Source organism: Orbicella faveolata, unplaced genomic scaffold (assembly GCF_042242905.1).
Source record: "Orbicella faveolata isolate gen_17 unplaced genomic scaffold, um_ofav_v1 contig_36, whole genome shotgun sequence".
In the NCBI taxonomy this organism is placed as follows: Eukaryota; Metazoa; Cnidaria; class Anthozoa; order Scleractinia; family Merulinidae; genus Orbicella; species Orbicella faveolata.
In genome coordinates this window covers 2,517,574-2,543,623 of record NW_028301565.1, presented here as the reverse complement: position 1 = coordinate 2,543,623, position 26,050 = coordinate 2,517,574, and the positions used below count along the sequence as shown (strand labels likewise).

General features: G+C 40.3%; 3 protein-coding genes across 8 annotated transcripts; all 3 read right to left on the bottom strand.

Moving 5' to 3' along the window:
• Positions 1-671: 671 nt before the first annotated feature.
• Positions 672-4,250, bottom strand: LOC110058352 (uncharacterized). The gene is made up of 4 exons (XM_020764997.2): positions 4,085-4,250; positions 3,090-3,254; positions 1,913-2,669; positions 672-1,178 (listed from the first exon to the last, which is right to left on the bottom strand). Exons 1-4 carry the CDS (start codon positions 4,248-4,250, stop codon positions 911-913), a joined length of 1,356 nt encoding a protein of 451 aa, XP_020620656.2. The 3' UTR covers positions 672-910.
• A 4,047-nt stretch (positions 4,251-8,297) lies between these two features.
• On the bottom strand, positions 8,298-20,798 carry LOC110058184 (uncharacterized). 6 transcript variants are annotated; one of them, XM_089275072.1, is made up of 6 exons: positions 20,723-20,787; positions 19,561-19,641; positions 11,863-12,056; positions 11,238-11,402; positions 9,722-10,478; positions 8,298-8,980 (listed from the first exon to the last, which is right to left on the bottom strand). In XM_089275072.1, the coding sequence occupies exons 3-6, from the start codon at positions 12,032-12,034 to the stop codon at positions 8,713-8,715; spliced, it is 1,362 nt and encodes a 453-aa protein (XP_089131198.1). In that variant the 5' UTR covers positions 12,035-12,056; positions 19,561-19,641; positions 20,723-20,787; the 3' UTR covers positions 8,298-8,712. The 6 variants fall into 6 exon arrangements, with proteins under 6 accessions (XP_089131198.1, XP_089131197.1, XP_089131196.1 ...); XM_089275071.1 differs by lacking the exon at positions 19,561-19,641 and having other exon boundaries at positions 20,723-20,798; XM_089275070.1 differs by lacking the exons at positions 19,561-19,641; positions 20,723-20,787 and adding an exon at positions 18,677-18,827.
• A 2,818-nt stretch (positions 20,799-23,616) lies between these two features.
• LOC110058326 (putative G protein-coupled receptor 19) lies at positions 23,617-26,007 on the bottom strand. Its single transcript, XM_089274992.1, has one exon. It carries the CDS (start codon positions 25,362-25,364, stop codon positions 24,192-24,194), a length of 1,173 nt encoding a protein of 390 aa, XP_089131118.1. The 5' UTR covers positions 25,365-26,007; the 3' UTR covers positions 23,617-24,191.
• Between the last annotated feature and the right edge of the window lie 43 nt (positions 26,008-26,050).

The following is a 26,050-nucleotide window of genomic DNA, read 5'->3' as shown; positions in this document are numbered from 1 at the left end:
TACAGTTATCACGCAAACTTTAACATAAGAATTATGAAGTAGTGCTAATCAAAATAATTTCCACTCGATCATAAGCGACGGAGTCATCTGCGAAATCGGTATTGTGCTGCCGACTCCGTTGGTTTTATTTTCACTAGATCGACTTCTGGTTACTACTCCTTCTCTAGTAAAAATCAGCCTGTATGGTGGCACAAATAGCGAGTGCGTTTCTTATCAAACCGAACACCGACGCAAGTAACGTGGAGATTTGTTTTCGTGACGCAAGTTGTCTGGCTTTGGTGCGGAGGCCATTGGCAGTTAAGGTTTTTATCTAAAAAAAAATAAATAAATAAATAATAATAATAATAATGATGATGATGATGATGATGATAATGATAATGATAATAATAAAATCAGCCATTACATTATCCAAGACCATTTGAAATATGCTTACGTAATCTGTTCTCAAAGTCAGAACTTACTTATAATTTTTGACAGCGTTACCGTGTTAAGTTGACAGCCAGTCAACAAAGCGATGCTGACTAACCCCGTCGGGTGAATTGTAGTTACCCAATGTACTATGGGAACAATGAAAATGTCTACGACAGTTTGGACGAGCCTTATTCAAAGCATTTTGCGCTGTGGGGTACACTGACTACATTTCCAAATTGTTATTCCACTTTTATTGATTTCATAGCTTAATAGGTCATGCACCAATGAACTGTCAACAGCAAAGAACTACAGGGACTACAATTCCCTCTTAGTTATTTACCAAAGCTGAAGTTTTTTTTTGTCGTGGCTTAGAAGGAAGCGGGGCAGATTTCGTGTACCTAACAATTTTGCTACAGCTGTTCAAAAGTAAATAACTGAATAAACGGAGCAGACCTTCAGAATTAAATAAGAAATATTTATATAAAAGAATGTGTTTTCCTTATCCGTTAGTGCTGAGGTAACCCTGCATGGAATCATCAAACGCTTTCATAAATGGTGGATGATGAGCTCGTGCCTTAGTTCCGGTGAACTTGCTTGTGTAGCGCTGATCTCTGTAAGTCGTGATGTTCACCGTTTTGGATTTGTACCACGCGTGTTGTAATTCTGAGCAATCCAAGTCGAAGCCATAGTTTGATTCTTTAACAAGATCAGCAACGTAAGCAGTTTGGTAATCAATGTTGTCGTGATGGTTCTTTAAAGGACACATTCTGGAATGAGGAAAAAATATAGTCCTGAGCTAAGGAGACTGGGGATTTAAAAAGAACATGTCGGTAGACGACCTTAAGCAGGAGAGACAGACAAACAGACAAACACACAGACAGACAGATAGATAGATGGATAGATAAACAAATAGACAGACAGACAGATAAACAGGTTTACCCTTTAGAGAGATAGACAGACAGACAGACGGTAAGATAGACAGATATACAAATAGACAGACGGACAGACAAACAGATAGACAGAGAGACAGACAGATGGAAGAATAGACATATAATACGGACCAACAGATAGAAAGGTAAGCAAATAGAAGACAGACAGACAGACAGACAGACAGACAGATCAACAGACAAACAGACTGACTGTCTGACTAACTGCATTGCTTACTGATTTTCAAGAAAGCCACCACAATCAATTTACAAATTATTTCAAAAAAAAAATACTCGTGTTACAAAAATTACTAATGTCACCAGGAATTTTGGTGACATTACCGAGTAATGGTTGGTCGGAAAGGAGTTGTATTCTAGCTTGCTGTTGTTTTTTCGATCCGTCATCTTCATATTTCTAAAGAACCCCCATGCTATCAATTCGGCCGACTTCTAAGAGCCAGATTTGGAGCCCGTCACGTTGGGTTCTGGTTAACAGGGTGTTCCCCGGCTACAAAACCTGAAAATTAGGCTGAACAGAATGATACATCCACCTGCTAACTAAACGATGACGTTACCTGGCAAGCCATTTCTGGCAGTCACTCTCCATGGTTTGCTTGTCTGGAAGGGAAAGCTTTCCTGTGATGTAATCCACCGCCCATTTGGCTTGTACATCGAACATGATGAAGGTGTAGTATTGAGCCTGCATTCCCACGTACAGAAGCTTGCTGTTTCCTCCCTGGGTCCAGCAAATGCCCTTGTAGAGTCCCATGAGGTACAGGTTAAGAACGGTCTTCAGGCGCAGATCATCTTCAAGAAACGGGAAGGAATAACGATACCCTGTGCACAAAATGATGTCGTCAACTTCTGTTGAGGAGCCGTCTTTGAAATGGATTGTGCTACCTTCGATCCTGGTCAACAGGGGTCTTTCTGTTATCTCAGGGGGAAAAGGAAAACCCGTGGGCTTTGTTTGCCAAGTGCAAACGATGCTTTTCGCACCATACTTGAGACACTGGATGGCGATGTCTTCTGCAGATAAGCTTGAGCCTACCGCGAGAACGTTCTTGTCCTTAAAGTGAGAGGCATTCCGGAAAGAGTGCGAGTGTAAAACCCGGCCAGAGAACTTGTCTATTCCAGGAAATGAAGGGATGTTGGGAACAGAGAAGTGCCCAGTTGCAACGATGACATTATCAAACGTTTGAACAGGAAGCACCCGGTCTTCGGAAAGGTTTTTCACAACCACTGAGAAATCGTCGGTGGCGTCGTTGTAGGTCACATGACGGACAACATGGTTGAAGGAAATCCAAGGACGAAGATTATTTTTGGACCATCGACCTGGAAAAAAGGAAAGTGAAATCAATAAATTAGAAACAGCGAGCACTGTTTTCTACTCCGAAATAGACTTCGCTCGCTGTGAGTTTTATTGTCATTTTCTGGCCACACGGGTTAGTCAGAACAAGTCTCTGCTATATATAGACAGATCTATTGATTCAGTTGAGGCCTTGAGCTACCGTATTTTTATTTCAAGCTTTCGCCGTTCTACGGCATCATCAGGGAATGAAAGAAAATATTCAATAGTGCGTGATATAAAAGTCGTGTAGGTGACGCGAATGATTAGAATATATAATAAGGACAATGAGTGTAAATATGGTGATGGAAATATTCGATAATATGGACAATCGCTAGTCAGTATAAGTGACAAAGCACTTCAAAATAAGGCAGTTAGCTTATGTTAAATTGCCGAAAAATACTTACCTTTCAGGTAATCGTACAGCACTTCCCGAGGCTGGTAGGATGAAATTGGTTTCCCAAAATGCTCGTCAAAGGTATAGTCGGGATATTCCAAACCTTCCTTAGGACCATTGGACCACAATCCTTGGTACATACTTCCATGAACAGGTTCGCCATATTGATCAGTGTCTAAAGATATTTTTTAACGAATCAGTGATCAATTAAAAAGCTTCAGGTTTAATTCTACTTTTAAATCATTGATCCGTCTTCCTAAAAGAGCTCGGCCAATTGTATCTCAAGTACTTCCAACAAGAATCGTGTGGAAGAATCAGCACATCTACAATGTCAACATGGCATGACCAGTAGCGACATGTACGCAATGGTGACCTGGTTATTTCTATTGGCATGCTCGATTATGAGGTCGATGTGAGTACGTTAACTATCTTAAATCTGAATTTCAATCTATTATGCAAAAATAGAGTAATTTTTTCGGTCAATTAAGGCCAAACTCAGGATTTAATAGATCGTTTTCATTTTCATTTCAAAGATGGAAACCAAGGTTGCATGACTCGGTCGATCTCTTAGCCGAAGTATTGCCGCCATGTTGCGCGACGCCGCCGCCGTCGTCATAGGACGCTCGGCCCTGCGATCCATGCCACTAGCCATGTTGACCATGAAAAAGAGAGATGCATAGTTTCCTGTTTCTAGACATGTATATGGTTCTGTTCTTATAGCTATGGTGCTCTGTTCTACGCTACTCTCCTTTACTTTTTCAAGGTATGGGACTCAAATCGCGCACTCGCAATGCAAGTGGCGGACGGACGGACGGACGGACGGAAGGTCTCGTGAGAACCCAAATCTTTTAGATCGATCGGTTACCAAATTTTCTATGTTATGGGGCTCCGCTACTAACTTTTGAGGTTGTCGCGTGCACTGTTACGCTTTATTCCAACAACCTTTCTCGAAACAGCTGTATTCATCCTTTGATGGAAGAAGCGGACGTTAAGAATACTACTGACCAGTCTCCCAGGAGTACTTCCAGAGTCCTCCCCAGTCTGATTGCTTGTCAAAGCACGCTATTTCTGGAATTTCTTTTCCTTGTGTCTTCAGTTTATTGAAATGATACAACACTGACATGCCACTGGGTCCAGCTCCAATCACACAAACACGCTTCAGTTGAGGCATCTTCGATTTTCAATCCTTTTCCTGCCAGAAATATGTGATAGACCTGGTTACAAAACGTCGCGCGAGAGGCAGGACACAGCACGAGAGTGGAGAGCATCCTCTTTCATGAACAGCTAACAATCGGGCCTTCGAGAAAGCCTTGTACGGTCATATTGCTGCTGTTCTTAATTTATTGTTCGCAAAGCCAAACCAAAATGCGTCAGTAGTCCAGCCCGGTTTATTTTCAAAAATAATCTAGTAAAGATTCAGTTACATCACCCACAAGTTAACAAATTGACGTCAGTTTTTCATGCGTCTGTCCTGTTATTGATCATGAATTTCGTCATAACATTGTCAAAGTAGCTGTGGATCTACGAGGCGATAGCCGAGTTGATCCGCAGAGTACTTTGACAATGTTATGACGAAATTCATTGTCAATAACAGGACAGACACATTAAAAAATGACATCAATTTGTTTTTTACGATAACAAATTGTCCACCCTTGCTCGTTGACACATCGCATAAATTATAAATTCATGTGTCTGCCCGCTTATTGACCAAAAAAAAATTAGCCAATGAGCGCGCGAGAATTTCTGCAGTTATCGTAAAAATCAAAATCGATCAAAGAGGGATTTTACGCTAGCCAGATGTGATATGAAAGAGTACCATCAATGTCTTAAACTGTGGAGTACGACAACTGGAATATACAAAAATGAAGGAATTCTGTATGTTTGATTTCGTACAAATCTCAAAAACATCTCAAATGATACTCTTTGCATAATCATAGTGAATGGACCGACAGATGAACACTATTTTGATGACATTGCACCACTGAGTATCAAAATGTGATAAGTGAATAAAGATAGTGAATTTTAAATGTGTCTCGAAGTTTTGTTTATAGACCCGCGAAAGTTTTGTTGGTTTTTTTCTCGCGATCTTAAGAACGAGTCTTTTTTCAATTTTTGATTTTTAGTGCTTTTTCAATAATCTCTGAAACGACTCAAGAGAACGACTTGATACGTTAACCATACGTACTTAATAATTCAAACAGTTTTATTCCAAAGTTTTATTAATATTGATACAGTGGAAAACTTTTAAATTTATCGTTGAAGGAGACTCTTCAAGCAACGAGAAAGATGCCTTGTAAGAGGTCTTACAAATTCACGATTTACAAAATTGCACTAAAATAATTCCATCTGTGTTTACTACATTGTGTTGTAATCGACAGCACCAAGGGCGGATCTAGGGGGAGGCCGGTGCAAGAAGTGCACACCCCCCCCTCCTGAGATGAAACCTTCTTCTTCATATTCGCTTTTAAAATTTGTTTACCTCACCAGTCTGTTACACCATTCCTTAGTGGTGTCCTCCCTCCTAAGAAAAATCCTGGATCCGTCCCTGCGCAAATTGTTTTCAGTACTTCACCTTTGTGTTCAAATTTTTGCACCACAGAAATGCAGTACACAATGGTTACAATATTTTTGCATATTTTTTTTACACCCCTTTCTTAATCGTTAAAGTGAATCAATTTTAGTGAAACTTGGGAATAAAATTTACTTCATTATCAAGCAGGTGTGGCGAACATTTCCAAAAAATCTATTAATCCGTTTTCAAGATTTTTGAAAAAGCGCTCAGCATTTTAAAAATTTGCCCGAAATGATAGTGTGAGTGACGTTAAGAAAAAGTTATGTTTTCGAGATCGCAAAAATGAAACTCAGCAAGACTTTAATGCTTTCAAAATACATAACTTCAAGGCACATTTTGGTATCATTTAGAGCAATTTAATTTCATCAAAACAGTACTCAACTGCCGGGCCATTTATACCCTGCGAGACAGAGATCGCCTTCTCTCTAACCTCGGCTCGCCGCAACTGCCGGATCCTTTGATGAGACGCCGTCCACAATATCAGGGACGCAGAAATTAAAAATACTGGTTTTTGACAAGTTTTAACCGGTTTATGACTTACGTGCGGTTGCGATCAGAAGTTCCCTCTGGTCTCTCACCAAGCAGATGGAGAAGACTCTGCTCGCATGGTAGTCGAAGTCAAACTTTCGGGATTTTTTCGGTCTGGTATATTCTACTTGACATACACCACAGTTTAAGATATTGGTATGAACGACTTTTTTTATATCACCTCTGGTTCGTGCAAAATTCATGTTTTACCGAATTTCAACTGGTTTTGTGTTACATGATACCAAACTTTAATCCATTTCCAATCACTGATATTGTTTTCATGCGACCGGTAAAAAAGTGTTTGAAAATACTTAGCATGGTCCTGAAATACCTGTATCGAGTCACCATAAACTTTAGATCTAGATACCATTAGAATGCTGCCTTGATAGTTATCTGGCATATAGCATTGCTCTAAGTCAGCAAATGAAATCTAACAGCCGTCGACAAACCAGAACAAAAGCCAAACGCAAGCAAACCGCAGCAAAAGCTAAATGCTAAACATGCCTCGGCTACAAATGATCTCAAAATAATCCTGCCTTCAAAAACGCCTCACTTGAAATATACCTGGAATATTCTATTGCAATCTGGCCTGTTTTTCCAAATTAACTTAAATACTTGACTTTTAAATACTACAAAGTACATCTCTTGTATTGCGTGCGCCTTCGGCACTCTAAGATTCTATGGTATTGTAACTGCATATTCGAGGATAAAATGCTCTGGATATTTTCGCTTTAGCGCAGTGCTTAAATCCTCGGGGTAGCTTAGCGTAAAGTTTTCTCAGACTTCTTATACCTTAAGTTTGCGAAAGCCTTCAAGCTTCAGGCAGGTCCGTGCGATCGATATAGAAACAGCTAAAGGCAAAGAATGTGTTCGATAATCATATAACAAGCCTTTCAAATCAATTGACATCTGTCCCGCCCCTTTCTTAGTCAGAAACAACGAATATATATTCCCATTGGTCTGTTGACGTGTTCTGATGGACGCTAGTCACGGAACATAAGGAAAATTTCGGCAGAAGCTAACATTTAGTCGATACTTTCAGTAATTGGAAATTAAAAAATGACTTTTACTTTACAGATTAGATGTTTTCTAACCAGTGGCATGAGCACAAAAGTATGAAACTCAGTTTGGATGTCGAGCCAGTTTGATGTCCTTAAAGCACTATACAAAGAAATCAGTGGATCGGAAATCAGGCGAAGCCAACCGCCTGAGGAATGGTTTGCCCTTAATTTGATTGCGGCTGCAAATAACGCTTTGGTTGACACTATATGAGTTTGAGGACCATTCCAATCAGAGTTGACGCTAATCACTGAGTGCGAGCAGACTACTACCTGTCGAGAAAACACGGTGGACTGAGGTATTGAGCCTTGGATAAAAGCGTACATCTTTGATATTGACAACTGACAACTGACACCTGTCAAAACAAGGTATCCGCTCACTAGCTAGTACCCCAAAAAGTAAATATTCTTAACAATGAAGCAAGGCTGATTACTACGTAGAAAGCTTCATTGTATTTAAACATATTCTTGTAGCTCGATCAGTGCAATATAATTCCTTCTGAACTCCGAATCAAGTTGAAATTTCGTGTCCGCACTTTAACTAGTCTCCTCCGCAGCCGTTTTTTGGGATGCCACGTAACGCTCCCCCCAATTTAACAAATTGACGTCAGCTTTTTTATACGTCTGTCCTCTTATTGATGATAAATTGCGTCATAACATTGTCAAAGTGGATGTGGAACCACGAGCCGCAGGCGAGTGGTTCCGCAGTAAACTCTGACAATGTAGTGACGAAGTTACGTAAGACTCCGTTCGATCAAGTGGTGAGAATTTTTAATAAGGCTTTGTTTAAGAATTTTTACTTTAAAGATTTCGCTGCAATTTAGCTTATCAGTAAGCCAATATGATAAACTTTTTCAACATATTTGTCCTATGCAATGTACTTGTCTTCTTAAAAACTCATTCAGCCAACAATCTCTCAGCGTAGTCCTCAACAGCACTGGTTGTCCTACTTAATTCACCATCCTCTGTCCATTTTGGTTTGCTTTATAGTTCTAATTAGAGGCGGGCAACGAAGACTATATAAACAACAAAAACTTAGGCGATGAAGAGAACACAACTATACGTCATATTGCAATTTTATTAGGTCATGTATCCTTTGGACCATTGTGTCGCTCGTACACAAATCGATTGGTTACAGAAGTCTAACTAAAGATTTGATTTTCATGGAGTTCTATTGGTATTGGTTCCAAAACAAGAAAAAAAAACTACGTGACATAGCAGTAGAACCTGCTAATCTCAAGTAAAACACTAAGAGAGCTTCGAACACTACTCAAAACGTTCGCCGAGAATACTCAATGCTTCTAAGCGTATAAATGCTACTACACAGTATTGTTAATAAAATGTTGCTACTAATGCTTTTAGCTGGTTCCATTAACTTAATTTTTGCAGTGTTCTGCACATTTTTCCTCGCCTATTTCTAATCAGATGTAAAAATCACTTCGGTCCTTTTTCAGTTTTAGTCCGTTGCCTTTCCTTCACTGTTTGGTGTTTAGGAAGGTCTCCTTGGAATCATCCAGGGCTTCAATCCAGGTAGTGTGATGAATTGGTGACTTGGATCCCGTGAATTTGCTTGCGTAGCTTTGATCTCGGTATGTAAGGATGTTATCTCGCTTGTGTTTTTCCCAAACGTGGAATTCTTCAGCGGTGTCCAGGTCGTAGCCATAATTCGCCTCCTTGGCGATATCGACTAGGTAGTCAGTCTGGAAGTCGATCTCATCGTCACAGCCTTTTAGTTCGTTCATTCTGTAACGACAAATAATAAGCAACGTTGAAAACATAGTAAACAAACAAAGCACGGTGTAAAATATAAGCGTCATATAGGAAAGAAATGTAAGTGCCGGCGCTTATTAGAGACCGCGCCCAGGCTCAAAAACAATAAAAAAAAACCCAGGCTACGATTGGGTTACGCTTAGCATTCTGACATGCTACAGTAACCATTTTTATACTCCATTAATATTTTCGCTCGCACGCGATTGGTCTAAGCGCGCCAAGTGACTGTATATGCCCTAGTTAAAATTGGGGAGACCGATATTTGTCCTTGGACATTATCTGTTCCTCGAAACTTACAGTTTTCCTCGGGCTATGCTCTCGGAAAAGTGTTCTTTTCTCGGAATAGATGATGCCCGCGGACAAATAGCATATTTTCGCGCCACTGAAATGGAGGCTATTATTTATATATATTCCTATGTGGAAAGAGTTGATTAAGCGCCTAGCCCAAGAACACTACTCTGTCTGAAATATTTGATTCCTTCGTTTCAGTGGCATGTCTGTACACTAGCTAAGCTTAGTGCTTGTATAGCTAAGTGTATGACCACTATAAATAAGTTTTACATTTTTCTACATTTTGTCCGAGGCTTAAACCTTTCAAATCGGAGGCCAACGAGCTCACAACAGCCCTGTTACTATTGAGTCATGTTTCCGATTAACAAAAGTACCCCCAAATCGACGATTGCCAAACTTGTGGTAACTTTGAGAAATCCTTACCTTGCAATCCACTTCTTGCAATCCTTTTCAATGGCTTCGTTGTCAGGAAGTTTGAGTTCTCCAGTGACGTAGTTGACGGCCCACTTGGCTTGTGCGTCAAACATGGTGTAGGTGTAGTACTGGTCCTGCATTCCAATGTACAACAGTTTGTTGTTTCCAGCCTGGGTCCAGAGGATGCTCTTGTAGAGTCCTGCAGGGTACAGAATATTGGCAGACTTCAGCCGCAGTCTTTCCTCGAGGAAGGGAAAATAGAAGAGGTACCCTGTGCATAGAATGATGGCATCCACGTCATCTTTGCTGCCGTCTTTGAAATGGACGGTGCTGCCCTCAATCTTAGTCAGCAATGGTTTCTCTGTGATCTGCGGGGGCCACTTGAAGCCCATTGGTCTCGTCTTGTAGCTGACGACGATCTTCTTAGCGCCATACTTTAGGGTTTGCAGAGCGATGTCCTCCGCGGAATAGCTGGAGCCAACCACCAACAGTGTCTGATCCTTGAACTGAGAGGCATTTCGGAAGTCATGCGAGTGCATGATGCGCCCAGGGAATTGGTCTATACCAGGAAACGAAGGTACATTCGGCACAGAAAAGTGCCCCGTCGCCACAATGACATAGTCAAACCTCTCCACAGGAAGGTCTTTGTTCTCTTCAAGGTTTTTCGCAACTACTGAAAAGTCGTCGGTGGAATCGTTGTAGGTCACTTGGCGGACAACATGGTTGAAGCGAATCCAAGGACGAAGATCACTTCTGGACCAACGACCTGAGAACGAGAATCGCAGTTAAAATCTGTAACTGCTAACATATAACATAACTCACTAACAGACTTTAAGTTCCTGGCCGTCTTCCCATTGGCTCAAATGGAAACATGGTTCTAGTCAATCACTCGATCAATACTTTGCTCGAGAGACGTTTGCCCAGAATATACGTGCGAAAACTCCATGGGCACTAGATTCAACCTAAATTTCCGAAAATTTAGAAACAGGGACAAATGAGACGGACCAGTTTTCCAAAATACCAAAAGTTTTCAAGTCAAATCAATATATTTTGAACCTCTTGTACGCGACTACCTCTCGTACGCGACCGCGACCACTTTTAGAGCTAAAAGTTTGAAATTTTCTTTTTTTTTTTAACCTCCCGTGAGCGACCACTTGAGAGCGTAAATTGGAAAAAAAGTGTTGTAGCATTATCGCATTCCTGGGTAGTACAAGAGACGGAAATTGTTTCAATGGGAAGCACCGGATGTTTTCGAAATTGACTTTTCACATGAATAAAGCATTTAAAACATGTCTCTTCAGTTACCATATGCTAACGAGGCAAAATTTTGACCCAATATGGTCTAAACTCTCGTAAGCGACCACTTCTTGTAAGCGACTACCTAGGCTTGACATTTTGGGTGGTCGCTTACGGGAGGTTCGACTGTATATCATATATAATATGAACTACAAGATAACTAACTGCAATCGAGGTCATACTCTAGCTAAACTTTCATCAAAGCAAGTCTCGCCCATAACGAACATACCTTGAAGATAATCATACAGAACCTCCCTGGGAGGGTAAGATGGTATTGCCTTTTTGTAATGATCTTCAAAAGTGTAGTCTGGATATTCTAAACATTCTTTGGGGCCATTAGACCACAAGCCGCGGTACATACTGCCGTGCACATATTCACCATGTTGATCGATACCTAAAAAAGCAAGGGTAGTCATGATTTAATTCATTAAAAAAAAACACAAGGTACACAGTTGCCTGTCTGGACCTGTCTGATTTGCCTCTTACCTTGCCTGCCTCTTACCTTGTGCCTCTTACCTTGTGTTTGAAAATGGTCCCTTAGTGACAGTTCTCAGAATTAGCCTGCATGGCAAGCGTTCCTGTACGAACGAAGAGCTTTTAATTTTCCACATTTTGGCCGCGCGAACATTGAAGCGAGAGCATGGAAATCGACATAGCAGGGCGTGGTCTGACGACCTACCAACCCCGATGTTCTTCTCTCACCCAATTTTTGCCACGGAACGCTTGCTTCGCAGGTTATCTCAGAATTTTAAAAGTTACTGAGTAAATGAAACGTTTTACGTGTCTAGTCCTAAATATACAGCAGAATTTTAGAGTGATTGAAACACGAAAACTGAAAAAAAGAAAATACTCACCAGTCTCCCAGGAGTATTTCCAGAGTCCTCCCCAGTCAGATTGCTTGTCAAAGCACACGATTTCTGGTACTTCTTTTCCTTGCGCTTTAAGTTGATGAAAGTGATATAACACTGACATGCCACTTGCACCAGCGCCAATCACACAAACACGCTTTGCAGTTGCTTGAGACATCTTGGATTTTAGAAGTGTTCACCTGGATGAAAGAAAAACAAAACATAATTGCACATGCCTTGACATTTCCATGGCAACCATGTTTTGACAGGTTGGTCTCTTTTGGATTCGATTTTTCTTAATTTAACTTAACGTCTTTACGGCTGAGGCGTTCTCATATTGAGAGGCAGGGTAGCCGATTGGTTAGGACGCCTGAGTTGAAATCCGAAGGTCTCGGGTTCAAGTCCCGCTCTGACCATTAGGATGGAGTTTCCTCTGTAAACCCTGAAAATGTTTATATTGGTCAATGCGCTTAGCTACACCTGGCTAGTTCAAAAACAATTTTCACAATCAACACAATCAAGTGCAATATTACGGAATTCAATATTGTTGTGATGTGATATTCTCTCTTCGTACTGTATCGTTCTCTGTCCCCTTGTGCGACAAGTTCTTTTCACAACACGGCGACACGACCAGCAGTTAACTCTAAGGTCAGATATTACCCATCTGACACTCGAATCAAACTTTTGTGATTACGAAATCGATTGCCATAAGTTATTAACAAGCTTAGATTTGAGTGCCCCTCACAGAAAGCTCGTGTGTTATTAGTAATACAAATATTTCACAATCTTAATATCTTGGTCAATCACATTAGTTTGACCCTTTTCACCCAAATTTTTGTCACAGTGCCAAACGACACTAACACAAAGACGCGAAACTTCAAATCAAGATCTGCGCCTCCGGCACTCGTAGAATGTAATTTTGATTTCAACAGAGGGTAGACTTCGCACAAGGCCTGCTAAGCGTGTTCCTTTTCACAGGGCATTTTCAGTTGAAACAAAGATTCAAGATAAATGTGGCTGAGGAAACAGTAATTCAAACCTGCAGTATAAGGCGTTTATCTGATCTTTACGAGCACCTGCATTTTCCTCGGTCTCCACAAAGAGTAACTATATTGTTTTAAGACTGGGGCACTCTTTTGAACTGTCATCTATTGTTTTAAAAGGCAATGGTATGAACTGGTGAACGGATTAATTGACTTCCACAAAGCCAAGCGTTAGAGTAACATCAGGGTTCACAACCCTATTGCTGTAAAACGTTTGATCGCAATTGCAGATTTATTTGTGACTTATAGGGACAACTTTTACACACGTATACCGATGAATTGTGCCAGAAATTATGGAGCTGAATACAAAAAAAAAATGTGAAAGAAGGCTTAGCCGTAAAGTGGGGCTGTGGTTGAGAAATTCTCACGCTGTACGGTTTTGCCTCGATTGAATACTTTTAAAAGTTATAACTCAAACCCGGAACTTAAACAAAATTTATTTCATGTTCGACAAATTTCGAGAAAAGAAGAATGTACATGCCACAAGCCAAATCAGACAAAAAACCTTTGTAATTCCGTGCGTTTTTACAGCGAATTGATATTTATCTCAGTGAGTCATATTACCGAAATCAACTCTTGCTTACAAGTTGACACTCCAATGCAAAGGTGATTAAAGAGATGTTCGCGTAGAGGAAAAAAATCGCTGTTTCAGGCAAATATCTCACTATTCTTAGAGGCAATTAATAAGCTTTGAATGAATTCGATTACGAGTTCAGGGTAAATCCAATATTTTCAGGATCGACCGGCAGTTACATCTTGTAAACTGTAGACAGCAATGAAGATCAACCTCTAATTGACCTCACAATTTTTTGTCACGATGAATCCACAACATGGCACTTTTATTTCCAGATTTTCGGCTACCTTTACAGCTGCAAATCGATATCCTGAAATGGTGCGCTTTTTGGGCAACCATTTTGTCTTTTGGCTGGGAAAACTTCTCTTTTAATTTTGCCAATTCTGACAATGATGTGAATTGGAACTTCAATTGGTGTGTCACGTTTAACAACATTAGGCACCTGTTTCTTAGCGGCTTGCATAGTCTCTAGCGTAATGTTACTCTTGCTATCGAAGTGGGAATTGCGCAGTTTCCATGCAAACAAATTTCCCGCCAACATGGAACTAAATGAAGAGGTACTAAGAATCCTTCGATTCCTCCTAAACCGGTGGATACCATGCGTGCAAGCACACCTTAAGTCTTACGCAATAATGGCAAATTACGATTTCGGTTGAGGCATTGATCAGTTTTAGGATATATGCCATCTTAATATCACCTTCTCTTGACTGACCGGACCGGAAATAGTTTCCTTTGGTGACTGAAATGCACAGATCTTCGTTTCAAACTGCATACCAGCATGCACGCACAGAGAGGGGCCGATTGATCTGAATACTGAACTTAATGTGAGCACAATATGACGGGACACAGACTGCATTCATTGGCTCACGAACGAATATGAATGGAGATTCATGCAGGCATCTTGTTATTGGATAGCTAAACAATTGAATAACTGTACTTCGAGCTACCATTCTGGGTTGCATTTTGCACTGTAGGCTAGCGAGGCATTGTGCAGCTATGCAGCTGCAAGTTGAATTAATCCAGGGGGCCTTCAGGTGAAAAACCTGAAGCTACAGACCTACCTCTTGCAGCGCACGAGGATGGTAAAAAATTTGCTAACTAAGATGTATGGAATAAAGCTCAACTCACGGGGCTCAGAGAAGTCCAGTTTAACTGCACGCGTTCAATTCCTACCGCAGAGCACGAGCTTGTTGCCGAAAAGGATGTTATTTGATCCGTGTACCCCTACAATGAAATCCCATCCATGGGTGAACTCAAGACTACAAAGCGGGGGGAGGGGGAGTTCGGTGACTAAGTAAGAGTGATGAGGTCTCTGTGAATCGGAGGTTTTTTTTAATAATGTGAAATTGTCTGTTCTTTTACCTTATTTGAGTAGGGTTTAATCACAGCTTCATTTGTACCTCTCCGCCTTTGAAAATCTCTTTCCCCACCCCCTCCCCCCACCCCTCGGGCACAGCGAATTGATACTTCGATTTCGTGATCGCGCTTCTCCTTAACTGTCAGTCTACCTGTCCCGATCCCAGCTTGGAGGTTTCTCTGTGTATTTCGTAATCGGGTCAAACGTTATCTCACTCGAGAACAATAGTGATGTCTGACCTCTGAACTCGACTGTAATCTTCAAAGGTTCTATGGCGGCTTGTAGGCTATTTTTGGTCGAACAATCTCTGTAGCATAGCTCGATAACCAAAAACTGAATCAACTGCAAACTTTCGTGTTGTTTTAACTTTCTGTGACAATACGCTGCGAGATTGCAATCAAACATTTTTATTAGCTTATCTGCGTTTCGTTTTTGAAACAGCTTCCCAAGCCGCGACAAACTGTTTCGTGTCAACTCTTTTAACTTAGAATAAACATTATAGTTTTGACTATCAATAACGCATTATGTTCTGTGATCTTTCCTGATTGCTCTACAAAAAATAAACAAAAAGCAAACAAAATAAACACCCCCGAAAACTAAAAGATTCTTAAAACGAGACAAACTAACTTCCGAGTTAGGATTTCGAGTTGGATTTTCGAGTTAGGATTTCGAGTTGGACTTTCGAGTTGGATTTTCGAGATAGGATTTCCAGTTGGATTTTCGAGTTAGGATTTCGAGTTGGATTTTCGAGTTAGGATTTCGAGTTGGATTTTCGAGTTAGGATTTCGAGTTGAATTTTCGAGTAAGGATGTAGAGTCGTTTTTTTTTTTTTAACTAGTAATCCAGCTGCAACGAATCGGCGAGTTTGTCCGTAAACCGTCTCGTAGATTTCCAGTCCAATAAAGCCAACAAAAGCGAAAGAGGGACTACCCGTAGTCTATAATATAGGGTGCAAGTAAGCATGTTCACGGAATATTTCAAACTTTGTCCCTCCAGAGCCAATACTTAGAGAGCTTAAAACATATTTTGCAATACTGAAATGAGCGTAAAGAAATTATAAGCACCTGATACAGGTGTCAAACTCAGCGAAGCGACATACAAATAACAGCGGAAAGTCCAGAAGCCATGCCTTTGACCTCTAAAAAAATGGCTATAGCACAGCCAAACGGCTTCTACTTAAAATTCCTCCCCGTAACAGAGCATAACGTACCATTCAGAATCACTTGTGAAATAACGAAAGATCGAGAGACTGAAATTAAAAGAGAACGATCGAGAACGGCAATCGCACAATTGTCACGAACTGTAGGAGTCGTGTAGGGCGGTCAACCGCATTTCACAGAGACCTGTCAAATATTTAACTCAAAGATGTCAACAATCAGCGATTTAGCCAATCATATTATGATACCAGGAGCTGGTATCATGGAACGGCGGCATCAATAGAATGTCTACAGGCTCCCTTGCTTCGACTGAGCTCAGCGGGAGCCTGTTCGCAGGTTAGCGTCTCAGGAGAAAAACGTACAAGGACAAATAATATAATATCCGTGATAAGAATCTACCCACTATACTTGCACACAGTTTTAATCACAGCCGGCCCGGCGTCACAATATAGAATGCAAGTAAGTCAAATTCATATTTTGTCCCTCGAAAGCAAACACTTGGAGACTTAAACACATTTCTTGCAATATAAATGAGCTTATAAAAGGCATAAACACATGGCAAATTACAGGGGTGTCAAACTCGACGAAGCGACATGCACTGATAGGAGCGGAAACCATGCAGACCTACGACCTGTAAAACTTTTGTTATAGCACGGTCTTACGGCTCAACTATACTTAAAATTCCTCCTTATAACACAACGTGAAGTGCCCTTCATAGACACGAGTGATGCAACAAAATGGTCGATTGACCGAACAGAGAACAGCAAATGTACAAATGTCACTAACCGTTGGAGTCGTGTAGGCTTGTCAACCCCATTTTACACTGATGTCACTGATTAGCCATCGAGTGCCTACAAATCTAGAAAAAATGCCGTTAAAAAAACAAAAAATAACGAGGTCGAGTTTCAAACAAATAAGGATCGAAAAATACATTACGCCATTGGCTAGCTCTATCTTGACCAATAGGAGTCGTGTTTGGCCTGTCAACCATTTAAATCATAAAACCACTAAAAATTTATTGGAAATCCCGCCAAAAAATCTAACTCGAAAATCCAACTCGAAAATCCAACTCGAAAATCCAACTCGAAATCCAACTCGAAATCCAACTCGAAATCCTAACTCGGTAAATAGGCAACCTGTCTTAAAACAGCTTTTTTTCAGGTGTTAGATTTTTTGTTACTAGGAAACAGTGCATATACTTCGCTTTTGAGCACCTACCTCAACGAAAGCAATTCATGCGCTCAAAATAGACCGCGGCCCCTATCAGTCTCGTACCTCAAGTCTTCGTTCCTCACTGCGCATGTTGGCTTGACGAAACGTTTCCCGACCGCTGATCAAGGGGAACGAAGAAGCTGGGTACGAGGGTGTACCTCTCTCAGCAGCCTGTGCCCGCAGCGCATGTGCTCATATTCGAGCCTCGAGTTGACTGGTTTTCTCAAGCTTCCTGATCACTAGTTTCTGATTTCTCAGTCATCTTGTTTATGTTCAACCCAAACCTTACTTTCACATAGAGTCCAGCCTGGTTTATAGTATACAGACAACTGAGAAATGAACAAGCAATAAACAACTTAAAACCGTCTTAACTCGTCACACCGATTGAACACTGAATTAAGTTCCCTTCTCCGACATGCCAAACGTTCATAATGCCTTCTAGTATCAACTTCTGTAGATGCGTATGAAAACAGAAGTTTTCTTGAATTCGAATTTACTAAGTTATATATGACCGGGACCCCATAACACATGGGCTCCTGACGTAACACTTTCAGTAAATGTTACATTAGCAAACATGTAAAACGTCAACCTATTTAACAGAAGCCGTTCAGACTTGCATCTCTTTCGCGGTTTGCGGTTCATTGTTTAACAAAGAGCGTCTGGTTTGCCGGAGATATAATACAAAGGAGTACTCGTCAGTCACTCCACCCTTGTCACGTGATGTCCACTCTTGTATCGAAAGTACTTGCACGACAATTTATGAATTACATTAACAAGTAAAAATCAAAACATTCAGAAAATTATAAAAGTTTAATATACTTGTCGCATTGTACACTGCACCACCTTGTTTGATTTTCAGTTCAGCCGATTGAATATATGTGAGTTTCGATTCCTTATTTATAGCAAGCACTTCTAAATAATATTTTGCTTTACAAAATTTTATTTTGGAGTAAGGCACGTTTATCGCCAATGTTCGATCTGCAAATGATGTAGACGCCTACAAGACTTGAAGAAAAATAGATTTTTAATATTCCAATGATGCCGTTATCTTTACTCTGAAAGTGGCAACAACGAATTCTGCCACAGACATTTTTAAGTTTGGTTAAATAGTAAATACAAACATCGGTACCCCCCAAAACAGTGATTCCACGTGCGACTTGAAAAGCAACACGTGCGGTACGTATGCGACGAAAGACAGTACACGATACCTTGTACCCAGGTCAAAGATGTCAGACTGTCACAAAACAATTTCGTCTGTGCTCTGGCAGGGATCCGAATTTTGATCAACACAAAGCTACCGTTTTCTCGGTTGTGGTAAACTTGTACGGTATTGAAACCGGCCGAAATGTTGCTTGAATCTCGAGAGCCATCGGGAACAAGATTTTAAAATTACAAACCTCACTCTAATGGCCGCTCCACGGGCAAACCATAATAAATGTATACTGAGGGTGGCTTATCCGTAATCACTAAAGCTTACCTTTCTGTATAATGACCGTAGTGCTGGGTAATCGTCAAGTTCTACCAAGTTAAATTAAGTCAACACTTAACAGAGCACAAAGGTAACTCTTTCAGAAAGGGTGCTGCACTTGCATATATCTTTGCCCCCAGAATAACAAAAGGGTCAGTGTTAAATACTTTGTCCAATATAGTACACGAGGCAATATCGTGGATATCATGCAAGCGCCTCAGTTTCATGCAAACGCCTACGTTTGACTATCTCTAACATGTCATCACGACTGCCAATGAAAACTTTGGTGCTCTAAACATTTTTTTCTGTCACAAAATTATCCTTGTCACCTGGTGGAGATTAGCTTGAAAGAACGACAGCAATTAAACGAAACAAATTTTTACTGTCAGTGCAATATATGAAGTTACTATTATTGTAAATTTGCTGTTAATCCAATATCCGCGCGTGACAAATTTGTCATGTAACTCTTCGACGAGAAGGTAGTCATAGCTGAAGCCGGCGTGACAGAAAAATGCAAATGCCAAAAACATCACAGACAACCCAACATAACATACCAGATAAGATTTACTCAGAGTCGCCTTCAAGGGATTAAAAACCTAATAGCGACGGAACTAAGTACACAGTGACAATGAGCTGAAAATGTTGGAGAGAACGAGAAGACACATAGAAATCAAATTTTTCACTCGCAAGGGAAAATGATTCTGATAAGAAAAGTACAAAAACTTGACTTTGAAAACTCCTATTTGCCACGTTTTTCCTAAGGGCCAGCCTTTCTCGTCTGCGTGCACACGCCTTCTATTTAATTTCTTTTGTTTTAAGCAGAAAAGCGTTAAGTCACTTTGCGCCAGGCATAAAACCTAAGCGTACGTGAAGTCACAGAATTAAAGCCCTACCTTTCTGTGCAGACTTTGTATTCGTCTAGTCTGGATCCCGCAGAAAAACTCCTCTATTATTTTAACGTCGAGTCTGAGAAGCTAGCTTCGAAAAGTAATAGACTGTCACAGATAGACTGAATTTCGAAATACGTGACTTTAAGGGCATCCTATTGGATGAGAAGTGAATGACTATTGTGTAATATCTTGTTCTTGTTTATACTCGCACGCAAAAGAAGCGCTTACGAAGAAGCCTGGGATTCTACAACAAATAGTATTGAGATATCAAATAATAAATCCAGAAACGAAAGTAAAATTTTTGATTGCAGTGATTTCGTCGAACGAGGTAAAGGTTTGAACTAGATCACAACGTCACGCTCCGTGTAGTGACAACTGGTAATTAATTCGTCTCGGTAATTGATTCGTCTGTAATTTTTTTCCGCGAAGAAAATTCGTTTATAGGTTTTTTCCGAGAACTTGTAAAGTCGCGTAAAACGGTATGGAAAATGGACGCTTTTTAGCACAGCTATGTACATCACTCAAATTTGGCCAATGCAATCATGCTTTCCTAGAATACTTAGCATCCGTAACTTTGCTACTCATAAGTTGCTCATGATCAGAACTCCATGTTTACGAAAATCATTTACCATCGGATTCCCATGCAAACTCTGGTTTTTTTTTTTTTTTTCTCATGCGTGTTGGTTACTTGTCAAGATGGCTTCCAACTATTGAGAATTTTTTTTTGTTTCGGGATTAATCAGCAGGACATGCATGTGTTACTCACGCCCTGCCAATCTTCTGTCACACAAGACCGCTACTGATCAAATGGAAGAGCGAATGAGGAAGAGATATCGACTCGAGCTGGTTATAATAAATCGAATCGGGCATGCTCTAGTTATTTTAGGTTGTTCTAGCTACAATATAACAACGAGAAGGAATCGATCACTAGCAATAAATGTATATGCTAGTACTTCTGCTCCGTCATAACATCGTGCAATCACTCGACAGCAACAACAACAACACAATCATTGCATTATAAATAACCTAAATTAATTTGCTACGCTGTATTATCTTCAATTAAATAACTGATAAGATGAAACGATATCGATATTAATTTTAAACTGCCCTGTCTAAATCAACTGTAAACTACGTTCTATGACAGTTAAATTTGGCAAGTACTCACAAAGTTGTCCCACTCTTGTCTTCCTGATCGAATGTGTCGCGCTATTCTCGTTTCCAGCGTGTCCGTCTAAGCCGGCGGGGGCTCGGAACTAGTAAAAAGAAGCTAGCACTTGACAAACGCATGATTTGATTGGCTAGGTACTTGGACTAAGATTTACACTAATATTCATTGGCTGAACAGATTTTAGCAAAAGGAATTTAAAGTTGAAGTGAAAGTCTGATCCATTCTGGGGTTTCTGGCCTGAAGTACAGTAGACTGAAACTTTCCCCGCCAGTTCAGTGATCATCTTTAGGCGAGAGAACAATCTCCGTAAGCAAATACTGGGATTATGTCAGGTTTCAAACATCGGGACTGAAAGACAGGATAAAAAGTAAATTGCCAAAGTGAATGCTCTCTGATTTATTTTTTAATCTCCCTTTTATTACATGTAATTTTACTGCCTCAGACGGAAAAATTGTTTTGGTGAAGCTACGGGCCTGATTATAAGGCAATACAAAACAAAATCGGCTATGAAGTACAAGGAGAGATGTTAGCCAGGCAATGTTGCCTTCATTGCCCTCAACGTTTCACGGTCTCCCGTCCTCAGCCTAGGCCGGCTAAGATGTAACAGAGAAGTGTGTGATGTCACCCAGTCTCAGGATGGCTGCATATTGCCCAGTCTATTTTGACAGCTGCAGGGGAGAGTTTGTCAAGTAATTATAACGCAGGGTGGTTTACGAACTGCAAGCAAAGTATTAATTCCGATTGCAAGGTAGCTATTTATTGGCAAGCAATTCTTCAATGTATTCAATGAGGAGATGAGTTTGAACGCGATTGTAAAGGACTTGCCGGAACGAAGCAGAACTAAAAGACCTGAAAGAGATTACAGTGTAGAGCAGTTCTTAACTGAGTGCCTTAAAACCAAAGTAATCGCTCAAGCCAATCACATAGGACAGACAAAATAGTGAGCCAATCAAAACTCGAAGTAATTACAGGTAGCTGACGCTAAGCGCGGGAAAACGTGTGCGAACGGTTTTACTTCTGATTGGATGAAAAACTGGCGCGAGTTTTTAAGCCAATTGCGAAGCGAGTAAGTGCAACACTCAAATGAAAAGCGCTCTAAAAGACTTTGGAATTGGAATACAAAAAGCTAACACTCCCCAGCTAGCCATAAAATCTGAACCGTTCAGTATTTACCGGTAACACTTTCCCGAAGAATAATAGAAAGCGTTAACTCTAAGGCAATTCACCCCTCACCCATATAAAGTCGCACTCAACGCAATAGCCACACTTCTTGAGCTTAGCCTGGTTTCAGTAGCATAGAGCAACCTGGAGTAGTGCACCCCATCCCCCGCCCCCCTCCGGGGTGGTTGATATAGTCCAACGGGGTAGGGTGGAGTGATAATTGGTCTCTTCGTCTCTTCTAAAAGGCAACACTAGCTTCACTGGAATTATATCTTTCAGCTATGATTCTCCAGATATGGCACTGTAACTGGTCAAGGTTACAAGCTCTCCTCCTACACCAAAAAATGAATTTCAGGTTTCTTGAATTAAAAGAGATTTCTTAAGAGATTTCTTAAAACATTTAATCGCTTTAAATGGTGTAATTTGCATGATAATCTAACATATATTTTTCCTTGATAATGGAGTCATGACTACTCCGAAACGTCGAATTTTATCGTTCGTTTTTACCGTTTTAGGTTTTTTGAAATGACTGGAAGTGTGTCTAATAAGTGTTTGAAAATATAAAGACAGGAATACCCCGTGGCTTTTTTTCTTCTATACTGCTCTATTCTAGTAACAGAACAGAGCCGGAGAGAAAGGGAGACAAGGGAGCAAGATACAGGGATTATTGACCAAGTGTAAGGTCAAGATGGCTGGATATTGACCAAGTTCTTTTTTTCTGTGTTTATGGACCGACGCGGAGTCGTGGTCCATAAACACGCAAAAACAGATCGAGGCCAATATCCAGCCATCTTGACTGAACATGCTTGGTCAATAAAAAATTTATTAAATGGAAAAAGAACACTTTTTCCCCGCGGAACACCGGGTAATCCTGAGCGGGTAATTCCCAGCTGGCAAGATAGTGTTATCTTGCCTTCGGTTCATCTTTCCCGATCACGGACCTCCTTCCAGTCCTGATTTACAAGTCATAATATCACTCTAGGGAATACCAAAAAAAGTCACCTTATCAGAAAATTTAAGAAAAAACTCTAACCTAATATATTTAAGACTCGGTTCAAGTTCATTTTTTAGTTGTGTAATTTACATTTTCTAGACTTTTTAAGGCTTTAAAGTTGACCTTATTTTTTCATAAAAATGCACTTAGATCTAATCTGTATAGATCCTTCTGTTGACGTGATAATATCACACTTGTACAATGTCGTCATTTGACTACAACTACCAGGTTTCATTTTGTTTCTCCTTTATTACTGAAATCTCAGTGGGGTTTAACTATCTAGTTTGTACTAGAAAAAAAAGTGAAAGATTCTAGTACTTGTAGTCAAATGACACCATTGATATGCAAATCATTTATTATGACACTACTCGTTACTGGTAAACACGACTCATAATCAAGGAAAAAACAAATACACAGTCGGTGGTGCATGGATGTGGTGTTTGGACGAACATAGAAAATACATCTTAAAATTAATAATATCCTCCAAAGTCAGAAGTCCCCAGAATTTAAATAATGTAATTACACTCAACATCAGAAATTATTTTAATAAGATGACGCTTACTTGAACAGATTCAGAGTCATAAGATAGGCATGAGAATAATTAGCAAATACCTGAAAACTCTTCCCAATGCCGTAACTTTTTATCCTCTATATCTCCCATCCCCCACAGTATTGTTCCTTACCCCCTGCTCTGGTCACCCCAAAGATTTGTCATGGCAATGAAAAACAAAACTCACACATTTTATACATTTTATTAAGAGCGATTGCTCAGTAAATCTTCTCTCATATAATTATAAATACAATCTTGTTTCATAGCTTCTATTTTTACATTGAATTGTCCGATCAGTCACCAAGATACAATTATTTCTATTTCTACGCTCTTTAATATTTTCCGTAAATCAAGCCACTTTGCCGATAGGCGCTTGTCTGAATAAATAACATCGTGGTACACCTGACATCTGGAGTTTTGCAAGAAATGGTTTCGCCGGTTGGAAATAATTTGGACAAAAATGACCGTTCTTAAAACAATTTTCCTTAGATATTTTTAAATATACGATTTAAGTATTATAAATAGAAACTGTAAAGCCGACGACTCGATACAATTTTTGTATTCGGATATTTAACACACAAACATGGCTGCGAGAAAAATTTGTATAATAATATTTTGATCACGATTTTTTCCTGTCTTGCAAATTGAGACTCTCTGCCACAATAGCAAGTTAGTATTCATATTAAAATTAAGTTACCTCCACGGCCAGCCGTGCTGGTCGTTAGTCAAGTTAGCATCACTATTTGTATCGAGCATGAATTCTAAATGCTCGCTTGTCGTTCACTGTTACTTCTCACAACCCAAGCTTGGGTTTGTTTATCTAAAGTATTAAAATAACCATTGGCTCCTCCACGGCCTTGGTTGCTATGATTGTTTTTTTCAACTGGTTTATGTTCGGGTAGTCTGAATTCCATTCCTTCGCCGTGGTCAGAACTAAATTCAAAAGGAGCGATGCGATGTTTTCGCCCTAGAGAAGTGAGCCTGTATGCTTGCGACGAATCGGGCTTACAGAAAACTCTTTTGCATCCTTGGCGAAAATCCCCACTGAAAAGGGCATAGATGGCCACGTTTAATGTTGCATTCGAGAACGAAAGCAGTAACAGACTTACATTTAAGCTGTGTGATAGTGAAATTTTCTCCAACGAATGTAGAACGAGGCTAAGGAAGTACGGAAAACAACAAGTTAAAAACACAAGCCATTGAAGAAACAGCATTCGCAATACTTTTATTTTCGAGCGAGGTACGCGGAACGCGTGCCTTCTGAAACTGTTCGGATAATTCTTTGCGTGCATATTTCGAGTGATCACGGCGTATGTTACTCGTAAGTACATCACAACGGTGAAGAGAAGAGGAACACTAAAAGCAATTAAGAAGAACAGCATAACAAAGACTTTCCATTCCACTGTCTTGAAGTCGGGAAGGCAGAAGCCGTCTTCCGTCGATTGAAAGAAGTACAAAGCTGGCGCCGACGAACAAACCATGAAGATCCACACAAAAATGATGAGTTCTTTGGTTTGGGAACGGCTCATTTTAAACTTCAACGGATGCACGATGATGTAAAATCGATCCAGGGAAATACAAGCGAGGAGACCGGCAGATGCTCCTGCGTTTAGGAAGTGGAAAAAGAACGTAAATTTACATGTTACATTATCGAATAACCACGACCCGCTCATGATCCAGATCATGGTCCAAAGAACGCACATGAAGGGAATCGTAAGATTCGTCAAACCCAAACTCAAAACAAAGTAGTTTGTGGTCCATTCGCTACGGCGACTTCGATGAATAACCAGCAAAATTAGTCCGTTGCCGAGAAGGGACCCCACAAAAATCGTTGATAGCATGAACATTTCTGCAACAACAGCGCCCGATGTTGAACAGCCGGGTTTTGAAACGACACTTCGATCTGAACAGTTTAATATGTCCGAGTCGGCCATATTTTTCAGAGCGGTTGTTGTGAGTCATGTAAACAAACCGGGGATGAAACTCAAAAGCTACGCGTTCCATTTGCCAAGTGAAACATCAGATTGACCCGCTCCGTTGTTCACCGAAGAAATACCCATTCTCTGAATGGAAACTATTTATACATAAGTCTTAGCCTTTTTTTCCCTAGGGTACAATAAGCGTAATACCATGAGAAGCCGCCTTCACTCAACCAAGCTTGTCGCAATGGTCCACTTTGTCGTCAAATGCAAATGACATAGGCTGTGCAATCAGATATTCCCATGTTGTTTTTGTCGTCCTGTCGCTCGGATACCGACCATCTGTCACTCAGGTTTGACTTAATTAAAGCCAACGAGGTTCTACACGTAATTTTCTTTTTTTTCCGATGGCAGATCTCTTGTTATATCTTATTCATAAAATCGAAAAACCACAAAAGGTGACAAAACGCTAAACACACTTTTTCGTGAGAAAGAACACTTGCGAGTTTCCGTTTAGTTCAATATCACGATGACACAAAATATCGTAGTTCGTGACAGGTGGATGTAGAAAAAAGTGATCTGTTATCGTCAAACTCGCGTTCAGCAAATTTTCGGGACTGGACAGTTGCTGATAATAAAAAAATATTAAACAGTAACTACACGCGTGCTTTGAACAGAAAAAGCTTAAGATAGACACCTTG